Source organism: Argentina anserina, chromosome 3 (assembly GCF_933775445.1).
Source record: "Argentina anserina chromosome 3, drPotAnse1.1, whole genome shotgun sequence".
Classification (NCBI taxonomy): domain Eukaryota; kingdom Viridiplantae; phylum Streptophyta; class Magnoliopsida; order Rosales; family Rosaceae; genus Argentina; species Argentina anserina.
In genome coordinates, this window is record NC_065874.1 from 340036 (window position 1) to 357433 (window position 17398).

The following is a 17398-nucleotide window of genomic DNA, read 5'->3' on the forward strand; positions in this document are numbered from 1 at the left end:
TTCTTATACCATAAACTAATCTGGTTTCTAATTGCATGTTCCCTCACAGCTTCCCTACACTGCTTTGGATTGGATTAGAGAATGCAAGGTTGATCTTGAATATGGAGTTTTTAATATCCACATATCTGATTCACGATATGATATTTCTTCCCCCTACGTTAAACTACCTGAAGTCAACAGGTTTCTCATCAGAATCTTCTCATGTGTCAATACCAATTAAGTTCTCAAGCCAATCTTATCCACCATTATCATCTGAACATTAGCCGTCATATCTCATGTCTTCATATTCAGGGACTTACTCTGGTTCTGTGACATTTTCCTCAAACTTGACATCATATGCAACTTCATCATGCTCCAAATCATAGTCAAAATCCACATAATATTCAGAGTCATCAGTGGAGTCATATTCCTCTACAACTACTGTACTAGGTTTTATACCTCCATTTCTTGTGTTATACCTTGTATCCTTAGGCCTATGACCATTCTTGTTTGTTTTACTCCCTTGAACAGTCATCTTCCCATTTGTTCTCTCCCTCAACCTTTCCTCTAACCGATTAGCTAGTTGGGTCCTCACTTTAAGAGTCGATGCTGCCCTCTTTTCAACTGCTTCTTTCTCTCTTGCCTCAGCCTCTTCTCTTACAACATACTCTTCTCTATCTCTTTGTTCATTTCTTATTTCTCTCTTACCCTCTGGTCAATTTCATCCCTACTAAGCCCAACTGAAGTTTGACTCTCTCTAAATATTTCTTTTTTTATCATTAAGTTCTCAATCTCTTATTTTTCCCTCTTTTTAGCTGTTTCTCTCTCTTTTCTCAATCTCTTTAATTTTCCTTGCCAACTGATCTTTATAACCAACAAGCCATGGTTTATGTGTTGTATGTTTGTAATAAAACTCACTGTCACCTACCACTTCTCTTCTGATTCTTTTCTCATCATGCCCATAAATTGCATCATCATCATCATCATCATCATCATCCATGTTCAAATCTTTATCTCCTAATATATCAGACAAATTTCTAAATGTCCTTTCACTTGGACCCACCATATGCTCATTGATACCACACACACTTACATTTTTACCTAACATACCCACTTCAACATTATCTTCATTTAAATCAGTAAGGTCAATTACATCTACATCTTCACCCACCATAGTTCTACCCTCCAAGACCTCAACAATGCTATATAATTGTGATGCCATCAAATTTGCCTCAAAATGATTTCTCTCTACTTATCTTGGAGATTGCATATTCAAGGGATTATCCCAATTTGGATCAGTTGGGAGATTTTGCTCAGCTAAAACTTCATCGTTCCTAATTTTCTCTCCACCTATTATGTAAACATATATTTGTCTCATCTTTGGTATCATCTTCATCGTCTCCATACATTCACCATCACCTTTAATCAGAATCAACCTTTCACGAGCTTCAGTTCTAGGAATCTTGAAATGATAAGATATGGGCAACTCCCTGTATCCTAATTCCCGAGCTATGTTGTTCAATTCAACCCATGAAAACTTCTCCGGATCCATACCATCTAAATATGTCTTCACACCCCTCTTATTAAACCCATGATCAAAGTACTTATTCCTCTCATATGTATCAGTTTTGTAATATCCTCCATGGACTATTTCCATCGTATACAGATGGGCTTGTACTGAAATCAAATCGAAAAAAAAGGAGAAACCACTCTAAGTATCGTTTCAAACTAGATTTGGGGGGTTTAAACATAAAAAATTCAAACCCTAAACCATCTTCAACAATAATCAAACCCTAAACAATGTAAAAATCCAGAACATACAAATCGATTACATTCAAATCCATTGTTTATTAAACCCTAACCCAACTTTAAACCCTAAAATCAATTTCAAATCACAAATACACAAGATCATGATAACACAACAACGTGAAAAAGAGATTAAAATACATATTATAATCGAAAACTTACTATCTAGTTGAGGTGGTCTAGATTCTACAAAAATCTCAAACATCACTCTAGTCTTCATTGCTTATACAAATACAGAACAAAGGTTAATGTTATCATATTAGCGTCCCAATATTTTGCTTTCACTCTTTCTAATTGACAATTTTTTAGAGAAGTGAGGAGTGAGGTTAGTTTAGATTTTGAGAGATTTTGATCACGATCTAGGTTTTGAAAGATTTTAAGAAAAATTAGGGTTTGAAGAGGGGGAGTTTTAATTTTGATCAAATTTGACGGAATAGTCAATTTAACTCTTTTTTTAATGGTCATGTGCAAGACACATGACCCAGAAAATAGAACTGTAATGGAAATTGACTTCAAACCCCTTATTGATAGCGAATAACGAGTTTGTGTACTACATTGATATAACTCAGAGTATAAGTACAACATTGACTTGCTACAAGAATTTGGATAATGATAGTGGAATTTTTTCTATATATATCCTCAAACTACGCAAACTATTGAAATTGAATTAGTCTGATTAAATATTAGGGAGGTTGAGAAACGAAATATGTTTTGACATCTGACAAGTCAATACCTAAATTAAATGTATGATATTAAAGAATTGATAGTCGATTCCTAGCACCATATAACTAGGCAAGCATTCCAATTACATAATGTGTATATAGAGCCGTATACATCTGATATTGATGTACAAAAAACTATACATCTGATATAAAATTAGAAAAGCAGATAGCATTATTTGTTTGATTAATGAGTTCTAAGTTGATTGGCATTAATCAATCCAACATGCTGAGTTGTTTAGCACCCTAACCGCAGTTGTGGAATATGTAAAAGAAGGTATTTGTCCTTGCATGCATGTTGAACAAAATTTTCAGAGATTTCCAAGCTAGAATAATGAATAACAATATCATGAATATTTTTCTGGTTGAGATATACTTGAATATATAGCTAGCCTGTAGTGCGTAATCTCACTATTATATTTAATCTCCCTACTAATCAAGAACGGCCACTAACTTTGATCGTATTATGTTTAGTACGTTTGGTCTGGTATAGCAGCATCCCTAGCTCGGCCTAATTTTTTAGATGAATTTTATCAAAAATCTAATCTTTTGTAATCTTACATGTGTATATATAGTAATATCGATGAATTTCACTAACTCTGAGTTTCTTTTCTTCTGATCTTACCTGCCTAAGTAAGTTTATCAGCTGAAAATCTTAATTTACTGACGCTTCAGTGTACCTTTAACGGTTAACCTCACTAGCTAGGTAGTGCCGTTTAATTTCATAGTTCATGATAACGCGTACTTGACTAAAGACGTTGCTGCTTAACTAATCATGCTTTGAAGAATATTATCAGAAGGTTCTTTCTCAAAATTCAATTTGCAGTAAGATATTATATATTATATTACTTCACTAACCACTACCACGTAAATTCTCACGATAGAATCATATATACGAGGATATGAATCATATGATTACTTTGTTGGTTTAACTTAGATAGCTCAGCTCATGCTAACGGAATAGAAGTACAGAACCACGACTATGCGAGTAATCATGAACTCTGATACACGTACTGCGGTACTGGGCACTAGCTAGCTACTTGTCCATAATATGAGTCGCAACCAGCCAAACTGCATGGTCCTACACTTTTTCGGGCTGTACATCCGAATGTTAATAATAAATATTATTTTTTAACTCCACGCATAAAATAATATCATACATACATTAATATATACTATAATTTTCTCATTTTTTCATGCAAAACGTGGTCTGAGCATTTACAAGGCTCTAATTAGAGAAACAAAGAAGCAACGACTGTGTTTGATGTCAAAATACACATTAGATCTTTAATTCTATTCTACGTCAAATAATTAAAAAGAAGTTAAAGCTTATCTGTATTTGATGTTAACGGCATTAGGGTTTCAGCAACGTTTGAACTAAGAATATACAAGTGGCGATGGATCATCCTGTACAAATAGACGTGTTTGATGTTACTGATAATCGCTTTTCACATCACTGGAAATCTGGAATGAGCAATATCTATCATGCTCTGGCAGAAAATATAGCTGTGTAGATCCTTTTTGTAATATCTTTGTTACTCGATCAATGTAATTAAGATCGATGGCCCATGATTATCTGCGAGTTTTCTGGCTTAATTTCTATACGTTGATATCAAATCTTTCTTCGGATTCAGGGGATCTTTGAGATTTCCTTAATCTAATACGAATGTAGATATAACACACTCTATTCAAGCTTCAATGTCTAGCTAGTACTGCAAATAATTTACGATGAAGCAGCCGAGCAATGTTCCAGTGGCCACCATGCATATATGCATAGCCTGCAGCAGGCAGCAGCCAATGTAAATAGACCGAACTAGCTGGTAGTCACCTAAGTCGATCTCGATCTGAACGATCATATAAATAGAACTTGCATATGCTGCACTGTTTGAGACAGGAACACAGTTTGTACATGGCAAAACCAATATATTCATTCTAATTAAGATACAAAATTAAAGAAGCTAGGGCTATAATGGGCATGCTGCACAAGTCTTAATCAGTGCTTGCTGTTTCATCACAATATATAATGAGCTTGAGGTTGAAGCAATATACCTGTAAACATAATGAAGTCGGTATATTACGTATATATGTTGATCTGTTCCAGGCTTCTAGCTTCCGTGCATGCATTTAGTGGGTGCCATATTTCGATTGAAAATTGCTAGACTTTCCCTTCTACTCTTCTAGTTACAATCTATCAAGTAAGGAAATATCTATTTTTTCTATTTTCAAATATGTGGATAATATGCATGTTGCATGGGATAGGGGACAACCTGATAATGACCTCAGGCTCTCTGGATCTGAGATTGAGATGAGAGAGCGGCCATTATTAGCTAGCTAGACAATTTACACGCGCAATCAACTCGTATATCTAGCTATATGTGTGCAGAATTGCAGATAGAGATGGGAGATAGGGATCGATGGAGATGCATGGCTGATCGAGTTTAGTTCAACCCTCGTCATCACTCATGCATCCCCTAATTAATGAATCAGTTTTCTGGTACGTACGTCCTAAAGAATCAGTTACTTCAAACATCGAAGGTACCCATGTGCATGATTCTGGGAATCTACAGTTCCCAGCTTCTCTGCTTCAGCTGTTCGTTGGCAGGCATCATGCACCTTCATTCTTAACTTTAATCTCAGCACGCGCAAGGGTAAAGTGTAATCCCAGCTTCGATCACACTAGATCATTTGGATTAGTAGAAATGAGAGAGGGTTTCAATCTATTGTTTGAATCGATTTGTGTTAAATGGGAAGGTCATGGCTTGGTATTATTTCCAACAACTTTTGGAATCTGGCAGAGAGCCATAATGAGTGTGTATATCGGTCACTGCTGTCAGTGGTCCAGTGTTACGAGCCCCCCTTGCTTGTATGTCTAATCAAATCATCCACCACCTCGCAAATTCGGGTTTATATATTTCTTATGACCCAGTGGACAGATTTCATTCATTTGAAGAACATTGGCCCATATTATGCCATTGATTTTCTTTTATGAATCAGCCCAAGTCGATAACACATTACACACGCGTATTTTCCATGCATAAACATGAGGTTCCACAAATAGATGAATGCCGTCGTCTGTTTATCAAGAGAACCCTTACGGGGATCTCATGGAGTCATAGATGCCGAAAGACTGAGAGAACCTCGTCATTGTTGCGAGATGAACTATTGAGCTAACCATCCAACAAGAATCTATTTTACCAAAATTAGTCGTAGAAAATCTCTATATCTGTGAAAGACTCAATATGTAAAGAATAATGAAGAAAAATAGGGTCATAGAGAAAGCGAAGGGACTACATCGTGGATATATACGAACAGTGCATCAAAACAAACGAGCCCGTTTTAAAGGTAATAGGCAATATCAAATGATCAATCTTTAACCCGCAATATGATTCTACAATGTTAATACTTAACACAGTAGTCTAAGATAATCGTTCTATCAATGTATAAAGCTTATATAAGAGTTTAATTTTTCAGTCGTCACGGTAGTCCGGCAGTGCTTACACTGTTACACACATGCTGGTTGATCGAGGAATTGAGATCATCTTTTACTCGTAGGCTATTTCTACTTGTGCAAAAGTATTCTTCCTTTCTTTGACTTTAGATAGCTTGGGAACCTCTTTAAGATAGCTAGGTCAATGAAAGATTTCACTCGCGCTTCACGGTACGTTCTCACCCTAATTAAGCTTGGCTTCTAAGTTTATGCCACACAATGAACACATAAGGGGCATTAGATAGTAAGTTACATTAGCGTATATAAACTATCTTAATTTATGTATTAGCTAGTCATAATCTCAACAACTCCACGAATTTCTTTGACACATTATCTAGTTACACTCGTAAACAATCTACACGCTTTCATCATTGATTTCATCGGTACTACGGCCGATGAAATCGTAAAACTCCACTTGATCGTGAGAACCCATCACATTGATCACAATCATCACATCAATTTTGATTAATTTCACTTGTTACGTTTGATGAGTGATATACTGATATTAATAAACATGTACAACTGATTATATATCGGCAGGTTTTCTGCCAAAAACATTGACTGATAGATGTGTGTGCGTATTCTTTGACTCCACACGTGATGTACCAATTAATTATACCTCATACAACAAGTTTAATCTAGCTTACTCGATAACTAGTGCGAGCTGTGATTTTACCAGTTGTATTGATAACATTCCAAGTTGCTGAATTTGAAATTAGAAGACGAATATACATCATACGATCATGGTACGTTAGCACATAGACAAACGTGGTCCGTGGATCACCAATAATATATTGACATTATCTCAACTTAACCAACTTTTTAGATGTTGAGTTTAATCTCAAAAAGTTTCGGTATAATTGGGTAGCATCAATCCATTTATAAGTTGTATATTATTTGTCACATTTTCAGATGTGGAATCTCTCATCTTCAACACTCTCCCTCACGTGCAGACCGTGTAATTCGTTCGGTCTAATTTCCACATCAGAAATCGGTATGTGTGATTTGGTGGTTTGCTCCAATTCCAATTTTCGGAAATTGACAATACAATCTAAGGCCCACTACAGACACTTGGTATAAAATTCGATAAACTCAAATTTAGGCCCAGTATGTTTGAGGAATCCTCATAGGTTTAGGAGAAATAATTGAAGAGATGCTCGTTTTAATACCATATTGCACAGAGACAAGTGTGGCCCGTAAATCACTAATGTACTGATATTGTGTCAACTTAACCACTTTTTAAGATGTTGGATTTTAATCTAAAAAATATTAGTAAATTGAGTATCATCTATCTACTCATAATTTATATATTATTTATTATATATGTGAAATCTCTCATATTCAGTAATTATACATCGACATCCGTCCAAACCAAAGAGTTTGTAGTTTACAAACACTTTCTCACTAGAAATAAACATACAATCTCTCATGCAATCTTTATAACATATTATAATCAAGAAACAACCCTAGCTGGCAGATTGCTTTACATTATTGTAGCTGACTCTGATTGAGAAATCAGCACATACTCAATTTCTACGTGTCCGTACGTATATATTTTGACTCCGGTGGCTACATGTATAATCTATACGTACGGCATCTACATTGTCTTCTTTTCTTCTTCTTAACTCCGAGCAGAGTTGAATTAAAATGTCCGTCTGATAGTCTTTGCCATATTTTAGCTGTGGGAAAGTGTAATTAGAGCTTAAATTGGTATATCAGGTGATAGCTGATCGAAATAATTAAATTGAAGTTGCGTACCCGGCCGGTGCATGAATGCATGATGGTGTGTCCTCAGAAGCAATTAGATCGTTCTCTTACGTACCCTTTAGACCCGATCATTATTTGATCGAGTCAATGAAATTAACATCCTATAGATTCTATTTCAATTAAAAGTTCCTTCTTAATTAACTTAAAATATTAAACGGATACAAATTTATAATTAGTACGAGTACGTAATTAAGTAATTGATTGAACGAGTTGACTAGATCCAGATTTCCAAAAGCGTCATATATACGTATATATATGCGTCATCGAAACAATATGTACAAGGGAGTCGAGGATTCAATCATAATAACCGAATAAGAGGAGAAATATAAAGGCAACAAATGGAAAATGTAATCGCTTATTCAAGTACGTCTCGACAGCGTACTTCTAAATTCACGAGGACTTCCCTTTAAGATATTCTAAGCCAGGCCTGCAATATCTAACTGATTCGGCCCTAATAATGTTGAGTAATGTTCACATGAGCTTGGCTGTAATGCAAATTAACGTTTTTTTTTTTAACTTATTAAACAACTTACCTCTTATGATCGATCAAAGCCCTGATATAATAAACCAACTGGTAGTCTACTATATAGTTTGGCATCAAGTTGCGGCATGCACATGCATTCTGCCTTGTTAATTAAGCTGCATGCAAATATGTTAGTTTTCATATATTAAAAGAACATTCGCTCGATAAGGCTAGAGTATGGACACGTACAGAAATCATGCTTTTATTGCTTATGTATGTGGTAGATATTAGGAACATGCATGGCCAGCGAAACAAAGTAAAGTCTGAGATTCTCTGATCTGTCGATGAAGGAAAGATCATCTAAAGTGTAAGTTATATATATATATATATATAGTCCATTCACCAACTTTTCGATTTCATTTTCACTTCTCTACCGTTTAACTTTTAGAGTCTAATGTGTAAATTACCTCAGTAAAATTTAATCTAAAATGGAGGTGTTTAAGGCATTTAAAACTGGAAATTAAACTTATAAACATGAACGATCCAGGTTTGATATTTGGTGCGTTCATTGCTTCCACCAAGTTTGATACCTCAACGATCACCATTTTGACTGAAAATTTACAGAGGTGATCTATATTAGACTCTAAAAGTTGAACGGTAGAGATGTGAAAATATAATCGAAAAGTTAGTAAATGAGCTATGTTTTAAAAAAAAAATCTATCATTGGAAGATGACTATATATAGTGCTCACTATATATATAGGTATACATTTGACCTTATAATTAAACAAGATTGATTACACTCATTAACTAATCGATCAATATCTCTACTACTATAAAGCGTGTACTCTTAAAAAATCACAAAATTATGTTTTGCCTAAAATATTATTTTTATTGGCCATAATTACATAAAAGGATTACGTTACAAAAATCAAAACGAATAAGCTTTCAAAAAAAAATATATATATAACCACAAATAAAGTAAATTTTTGTCATATTTATATAATAAATCGTGCGATAACTTAGTACTACTAACTGCGCGCGTTATGGGAGTACCAATCGCCGACGACGCCGTGTCCTACTGGATAGAAGTCATAGAACAAAGTGAACGCACCGGAGAAAGAAAGACGACGACACAGAGACGAAGACAAATGAAGCTATCGAGATCAGTCCAGCTTGAAACAACGCGTGTCTTCCACTCGGTTCTGAATTGGGTCCTAGCTGCACCTTTATGTCAAAATACTGATAGGGGAAGGTAGAGTTGTTCGATTCCATACCTGGAATCAGGGAAAGAAGGAGGAGAGTTGCTCCTAGTGTCTGTCACTCACCATGCTCGATCAACCATAAACCTAACCCTAACTATCCCAGTATTTCCAGAATTCTCTATCCTCTGTTGTCGTACGACTCCAAGAGAAAAGTACAAAACGAATCGTACGCTTAGCTCTGGCCAAATCTGAATGATACGAGGCAGTACAAAATGGGCAATGTGTGAGTGAGAAATTATAAACCACCGGCTCATTCAACACGCATTGCTTTGACTGCGTAAGTCGTCTTGACTTTTGTGAGTCGACTGGCCAGAAGCCTATTCTGTGTGAATTAACAGATCGAGCACTCCATCTATATGCTTTCTTATATCAGTGACATCACTTACAAGATATATACATGCCAATAGGGTTTGGAGCTCTACCAATTAAACGCATTCCATTATGTGAAATAATTAGAATGTATCTATAACCAAATAGGGTTTCCTATTATTAGTGTGTTGGTTTGGAACCCATAATAAGGCTCCTATAATTTAATTTCAACATTCCTATCGGTCTTGGTTGTTTTACGGAAAGTAGACATTAGGAATTAAGAGTTGTTAATTTCTTGTGTTGAGATCAATGAGATGGAAAACAAAATATTTACTTTCATGATGAAAGGAAAAATTAATCTCTTTCAAAATTGGAAATATCATTTCCTTCTTTTCCCTTCCCATGTGAAAGTCATGAGAGCCCCTTAATAGCTATTAGCTAGTATTCTAAAGTGATGTAGAGAAAGTTAACTAATTATGCCACTTAACTAAAGTTTTGAGCCTAACTGTGTTTTGTCTAAAAGGTGAGAGCAAGTAAAGTTCCTACAACTTAATAGGTACAAATATCTGCTGAAACGGATTCAATTACTTGATTTTTCTGAATGGTAGTGTTATACATGCCAAAAATTCAAATTCTATTATTTTTTCGGATTCAAATTCTACTGTTGAGAAACAACAGTAGCAAACTTCCTATACTTTAAAGACTTTTCCTTCATCGGAGGCTTAATCTTGAGAGATTCTCTGGTTGCAGGTTTTGCTTTCTCCATCGCATCTGCAGATTTTGCTCTCGCTCGCCGCTACTAACGGGGTCTCGGTAAAAACGACACACGAATTATACCTCAATGCACATTTTAGTATCTGAACTTTTAAAACTACCTAAATGGTACCTAAACTAATACTCTATCACCCATTATGTATCTCTTTTTGATAAAAAGAGAATAAAATCGTCAAACATCCCATAAAAAAACCGAAAGTTAGTTTGATTCCATAATCATGGAAGAAAATAACTATAAATCAGAAGTATCCTCGACTGTTACATCCGAGGACAAGGATACACGTACTACTAATTTCACCAATTCAATGATTTCATGCAGGTTCCAACAGAAGTCTGAACTAAATTAATTTCACCGTCTATTTGGGTGGAACATATCTCAGGGTCTATTTGGGTGGAACATATCTTAAGCTAAGAATTTGGTAAGGAAACTCTTTTAACACGAGAGGCGTGTGCCTATGTGAAGAAGACATTGGAAACAGCCGCCCAACCAAGTCTGATTCCTCCTTAATCACCAATCGAAGTCTGTTTCAAAATCCACGTGTCCTTGTTGTTCGACCTCTGAAGTCTGAATGAACCAAAGTTTTTTTATTTTTTATTTTTGGCAATGTGAATGAACCAAAGTTAGGAGCAGGTGGGAAAAGGCACCGTGTTTTCTCCAAATCATACTGTACCCCTCATATTATTCAAACCTACTATTTATTTTTTAAAGAACAAATCAAGATATTAAAGAACCTTCCTCAACGGACCAGCCAACAACCTCCAAATTCACTCTTATTTATATACATCACCTCCTCTACCTCCTCAACACAAATTAAATTGCTCCCAAATTCTGATCAAACTACCCAGTTGGGATTCTCAAGTCCCAATCATATCCCATGGAAGCCATGTTCAAGCTTCTCCTAGCTTTTTGTGTTTTAGTCTCCCTATCTTCCTTCTCAGATGCCCAAACATGTTCCAGCTACACGTTCACCAGCAACAATAACTTCAATTCCTGCAGCGACCTTCCCTACCTCAACTCCTTCCTCCACTGGACCTTTGAGCAGTCCACGGGGAAGCTCACGATGGCTTACAGGCACACATCGGCGTCAACCACCAACTGGGTCGCCTGGGGCATCAACCCGGACCTGTCCAAGGCCCAGAAGGCCATGTCCGGCACACAAGCTCTTGTTGCCATCCCTCAGACCAGTGGGGCACCCACTGTCTACACCACTCCGATCACCGGATACAGCCCGACTATGGCCAACGGAAGTTTGAGTTACACTGTGACTGGCTTATCGGCTGAGGTTCAGAGCGGAGAGGTGATCATCTACGCCACTTGGACCCTGCCGACGAATACGACGTCGATTCTTCAGGTTTGGCAGGAGGGTGCGGTTGTGAGTGGGAGCTTAACTCAACACCAAACTGCTGCGGCCAATCTTAATGCTCAGGGGACTTTGGACTTGCTTTCAGGCCAGACAGCCTCTTCCGGCGGGGCGAGCTCCACACTTAGGAAGAAAAACGTAAGTAACTTAGTTGATCCGTTATAAATTAGTGTTGTGGGTTGTGTTTCAATTACTCTGTTTCATGTGTTTGATTTAAAAGAACAATACTTTGTGTGAAGATCAATAATCTAAACATGAAAGTTCCAGTCTTTCCTTCCTGATCTTTCTGGTGTTGAGATAGTTTTCATCGTAGAATTAGAGGGTCTTTGAAATTTCTCATAGCTTTCTAGATCGATTTGTTCCTTTCATTCATCAGCTAGAATTAGTCAAACATGTTGAACTAGGATATTTTTCTTGCTCTTGGATATTGTTAGGAAATTTAAACTAAGTCGCAGCCACATATGAATCAGTGGCTTCTATAAGTTTTAGAAAGATATTGGAATTTGTAAGTTGCGATATTTATCCCAGGATAATGAATTAGAAATTTAGAATATGTTAGGTGAACTACCTTTGATGTATATGTGATGAAGACTGTTAGATGCTTCTTTAACTTCATCTGAATTGGTCAAACCTAATTTGTAGAATTTCTTATAACAGATTCATGCAGTGCTAAATGTAGTGAGTTGGGGTATCTTGATGCCTTTTGGAGCCATGGTAGCAAGGTACTTGAAGACATTCAAAGCTGCAGACCCGGCATGGTTTTACCTCCACGCCGGTTGCCAGACATCTGCCTATATTGTTGGTGTTGCTGGATGGGCTACCGGTATTAAACTCGGTAGCGATTCTGCTGGTATCCAGTATGACACTCACAGAACCATTGGGATTATCCTCTTCTGCCTTGGAACACTTCAGGTACATCTTGAAAGTTGAAACACACTGAAATGTTGTTTCACAATGCTGCAGTGGTTTGGCACTTTGGCTATTATTCCTGTGGTTATACTAAAGTGAAAGCCTTGAATTTGGATGTAGGTGTTTGCTTTGCTCCTGAGACCCAACAAGGATCACAAGTTCAGACTTTACTGGAATATCTACCATCATCTTACCGGTTATCTTGTCATAACTCTCAGCATTGCCAACATCTTCAAAGGGTTTGACATCTTGAAACCAAACAAGAACTGGAAGAATTCATACATTGGCCTCATCATTGCCTTGGCTGTCCAGGCTATTTTGTTGGAAGCTTACACATGGTATGTTGTAGTGAAGAGGAAGAAGGCTGAAAAGGCGCACCACGGCGTGAATGGTGCCAACGGCTATGGTGCTTAGAGATGGGAGATTGCAGAACGTATAGACTGGCATGAAGGGAGGAAGTGGTTCTTTTGTGTGTCTTCCTCCTCTTTCATCTTCCTTCTGCTTACACGTTCTTCCACCCTTTTGTATAATTATCGCTTAGGGCGTGTTTAGGTAACATTTATGTACCGAGGGAGTTCAGGATTTAGAGGTAGAGATTTGATATATTTGTCACTTACTCATTACACTTATTTCTCTCCTTGCTATATTGATTTAATTATTCCAATTTACTTGGTTGCTTAAACTTAGAAGTTAGCTTGAACTTGATTATTCCATACACATGTCTTCAAATCTGAGAAAGTTTTTACGAGTCAAACCCATTAAGAATCATTCTTATTCACATTAACACCTCTTTATGTAATTGCAACATCACATTCATTTACCTAACTCAATAAGATTACCAAGTCTTGTGTCAGCCAGTTCTACTGGTTCAACAACTTTGGTATTGACTGAGCCATAAATACAGTTTCAGAGCACATAGTTCTTGAACTTTTCAGCTTCGTGATAGATAGGAACAAGTCGTTTTGATCTCTTAGATGTGACTGATGAACAAGTCGGTACGAATGAGAGGAACATTTTAGATACTATGAACTCGTAGGCAAACTTGGCAATGCAAGAGCTCATAAGGATGTACTAAAGCATTGTCAACAAACGTTTTACTTCAGAAGCTTTTTAACCTTTTAGGTGTGCTTGGTAAATTGGTTCAAGCAGAAGTTTACTGTTTTGCAGCTCAAAGCCTAGGAAGAACTCTTCATATTCAGCAGTACATCTTATGTAATCTAACCATCATCAAACGTCTTATAAAGCAAGAACTAGCATGCAGTTATATAAAGTAGATTACCAACCATATTTTAGCTCAATATCTTCAACAACAAATTGGGCATTGACTCGGCCCAAAATATAATTCAATATTATCTATGCAGAGATGTGAACAAGGCATGAGATTGGAGCTTGTGAACATTACTTTAGATGATATTGTGATACAAGCCATCTCATTCTCATTCCTGCAAGGCCTTAACAAAGGCATCCTTAAGCAGAGGATTTGATGCTGCTACTCTTTGCGATGTGATGTCAAAGTCCTTACCAGATCTGATGCAAACAGTAGAAATCAATTCTCAGTATGATAAAATTCTCTACGAAAGTGACATTCATGTGCAGATAATTTGTAAACAATTACATGCTGAAGATTAAGTATATTGACTACTAACATTCCACGAGAAACAATCAACAAGTATTGCCTATATTCAAAGGTCCATAATTAGGAAAACAGATAAAAGAAAATATTGATTCTCAAGTTGTTACTTACGGATCAAACACAGATCCTCCAGCTTCCGTAACAATCACAGCACCACCTGCCACATCCCTGAGACACAGGAAACACCAGAATCAAATCATTTTCCGCTAAAATTTAACAAGCATAACTTCAGGACAGAAGCTTATACCAAGGACCCCCAAAGCCGAGTTCATAAAAAAGATCAAGCCTCCCACATGCAATTCCACAGAGGTTCAGTGCACAGGAGCCAGTCATTCGGAGCGATCTCACCTACGTAACAGAGCATTTGATAAGAAATTGAGATGACAACACAATGATCATTATCATTTATGGGATTTTTTTTATTTACCTTGTAAAGTAAGCTATTTAGTCTCCCCGTAGTAGCATCGACAGTTAAACTATCACGTTTTGTTCCAGCCTGCTCCCAGCAAAACAACTTATGATCAGGTAGGTAGATTCACCAGATTTATGACATTGTAATTATCAAGTTCAAAGATTTGAGATATTAGTGATAAAAGCAGAACAGATATATAACTGGATTCCAAGTTTCCAACTCAACTGCTTGCTTAATTCAGTTCTAATTATAACTTAAAAACAGACATAACATTACTAATCTTTGGAGACATCCGCTAACAAGATTACAACATTTAATCAGATTGTATTGTATCTAAATTTTCCATCTTCATTGCACTTAGGAGAATTCGATTTAAAGTACAATGGTAGTCTGCATTCTAATCCTACAACATCCTACAACTACTGAATTACTAGCCTCATCAATTAATGGCTAATGGAGTTCCTTTATTTAAGCAAAGCTTTTGCTCTCTAATATTCTCTTAGAATCTACACCTTTTCTCTTGAGGAGAGCGAATCAGATATTTGGGGGCTGGAGAAAGCAACAAAATATACAAATTTAGGTAGTAAGACATGATCAGTCATCCATATTCAACCATAACAAGCATTCACAAACCTCAGTTGCAAGGAGAGACTTCACAAGTTCACTTTGAGACGAAGCTGCAGTATTTCAACGGCATAAGCATTTAAATGTTAGAGATAAATAGAAAATCTTGTGATTGAGACGAATCAACCTGATGATTTAAACTCACCTTTGATAGGTTTCTCATTGAGAAATGCACCTCCTCCATGGATACCAGTAAAAAGCTACACAGTGAAACCTAAAGTTAATGCACTTTTACAGCTAGCAAGCAAGTACCATGTAGATGTATTTCACAATAAGAATCAATCATTCCAATGTGCAATTTTAAACCTTCACACGAATAGAACCTATATGTAGTCACTTGGGATGACATCTGGGGAGACATTAATTCTTACCTCATCAATGATTGGATTATAAACAACACCAATTGTTGGAATCTTTCCAATAGTAAGACCAATCGAGACACAGACAAAAGGGAACCTGCAATCAATAATATTGGAATATATAAACAAGCAGATTCAATCTGCACGCGATAAGAAACAGTCATCCGCTATAGAAAATGTGATAGTTACCCATGGACAAAGTTAGTAGTGCCATCCAGGGGATCCACTATCCATGTTGGGTCATCAGTCAGCTCCGTTACACCACAAGCAGCAGTAGTTTCTTCACCAATGAACTAACATTAACAACGACTCAAAAGGTTCAGACAACAGAAACACGGAACACTCTTAAGACTATTCTGAACACCAAACTGAAATGTTGTTAGTACGTAAACAGAAGAGAGGGGACAGAGAGTTACTCACCTTATGTGTTGGATAAAGCTGCTTGAGATGGGTAAATATGAGATCTTCACATGCCTTATCAGTTTCTGTGACCAAATCCACCTAGAATATTCAACAAAATAGATGATTTTAAGAACAAAGTTCAATATCGTGATTATATCTTGCCCGTCTGAAACCACATTAGATAAGTTCGTCCCTCTACATTTAATCCAAACTTTTATTTCTATCATTCAAGAAACATATCTTTCCAAGCTCAATGCAGCATTTCAGAATTCTCCACAAAATAAGCAAATTCTAAATTTCAAGTTGGAATGGTCACAGCAATTCACATTAAGAATCCAAACTGGCCCAACACCAGTTTGATTAAACAGTTAAACAAAGTAGAAAGAAAGAAAGAAATGAAAAGACCTGGCCTTTATGCTCCACATGTTTGATCTCGTAGAACCCCTTTCGAATTAGCTGCCATAAATCACAAACAAACACATATTAGACTTCATCTTAATCAACCAAAGACAGCAAAAAGAAAAAAGTTGAGACCTTGGGAGTGGAACTGACCTGTCCAGCTTTCTTGGCAGCATCAACAGCAGAGGCCAAGAACTGGGCAAGAGAATCTGCAATCCAAACAGTTTGTAAAGAATCAAACAAAAGAAAACCCAGTGATTGAAGGACTTGAATGTTCTTGACAAGAAAAGACAGGAAAAGGAAAGATTGGTCGTACCATTGTCAGCCATTGTTTTTGGAGAATGAGAAAAACAGAGAGAGGAATGCGGTGTTTTGAGTGGTACTAATTTAGCTGCGAGTGAGCTTTCACGTACCACATAGGAAGCAGAGGCCCAACTCGGACAGATATATAGGCGCATTCTCTTACGACACACAGCATTATATGCCTAGGAGCATTATTCGCGTCCTTTCTGGGATGTTCAGGCGTTTGGTGTCTTTGGACATTAACCGTGTTTCTTGCCTAATATTTGGTAATTTTTTGCCAGTGTTCTTTGCAGGTAGAAAGGTGAATTGGTTCACTGGATGTGGAGATGTCTGTAGAGTGTAGACCACAACAAATCAACAGTGATTTACAGATTATGTAAGATCCATGGAATATGCTAAGATGCCGAACCTTATTCTATGTTGGCTGG

General features: G+C 36.8%; 2 protein-coding genes across 2 annotated transcripts; one reads left to right on the top strand and one right to left on the bottom strand.

Annotated features, from left to right (window-relative positions):
- Positions 1–11349: 11349 nt before the first annotated feature.
- LOC126785985 (cytochrome b561 and DOMON domain-containing protein At4g17280-like) lies at positions 11350–13506 on the top strand. Its single transcript, XM_050511684.1, has 3 exons — positions 11350–12067; positions 12587–12841; positions 12959–13506. Exons 1-3 carry the CDS (start codon positions 11444–11446, stop codon positions 13250–13252), a joined length of 1173 nt encoding a protein of 390 aa, XP_050367641.1. The 5' UTR covers positions 11350–11443; the 3' UTR covers positions 13253–13506.
- A 568-nt stretch (positions 13507–14074) lies between these two features.
- Positions 14075–17192, bottom strand: LOC126785986 (inositol monophosphatase 3). Its single transcript, XM_050511685.1, has 12 exons — positions 16984–17192; positions 16821–16876; positions 16674–16724; positions 16287–16367; positions 16056–16159; positions 15879–15963; positions 15653–15707; positions 15517–15560; positions 14899–14967; positions 14719–14819; positions 14583–14639; positions 14075–14365 (listed from the first exon to the last, which is right to left on the bottom strand). The coding sequence occupies exons 1-12, from the start codon at positions 17123–17125 to the stop codon at positions 14275–14277; spliced, it is 936 nt and encodes a 311-aa protein (XP_050367642.1). The 5' UTR covers positions 17126–17192; the 3' UTR covers positions 14075–14274.
- Between the last annotated feature and the right edge of the window lie 206 nt (positions 17193–17398).

What these genes read in the sequence shown, in the direction of transcription:
- LOC126785985 (XM_050511684.1), top strand. Translation starts at nt 11,444, where the DNA reads ATGGAAGCCATGTTCAAGCTTCTCCTAGCTTTTTGTGTTTTAGTCTCC. An exon ending in CCACACTTAGGAAGAAAAAC is followed by an intron (nt 12,068 to 12,586) that starts GTAAGTAACTTA and finishes TTCTTATAACAG; the next exon opens with ATTCATGCAGTGCTAAATGT. An exon ending in TCTGCCTTGGAACACTTCAG is followed by an intron (nt 12,842 to 12,958) that starts GTACATCTTGAA and finishes ATTTGGATGTAG; the next exon opens with GTGTTTGCTTTGCTCCTGAG.
- LOC126785986 (XM_050511685.1), bottom strand. Translation starts at nt 17,125, where the DNA reads ATGCGCCTATATATCTGTCCGAGTTGGGCCTCTGCTTCCTATGTGGTA. An exon ending in ATGTGGAGCATAAAGGCCAG is followed by an intron (nt 16,368 to 16,673) that starts GTCTTTTCATTT and finishes TGAATATTCTAG; the next exon opens with GTGGATTTGGTCACAGAAAC. An exon ending in AGCTTTATCCAACACATAAG is followed by an intron (nt 16,160 to 16,286) that starts GTGAGTAACTCT and finishes TGTTAATGTTAG; the next exon opens with TTCATTGGTGAAGAAACTAC.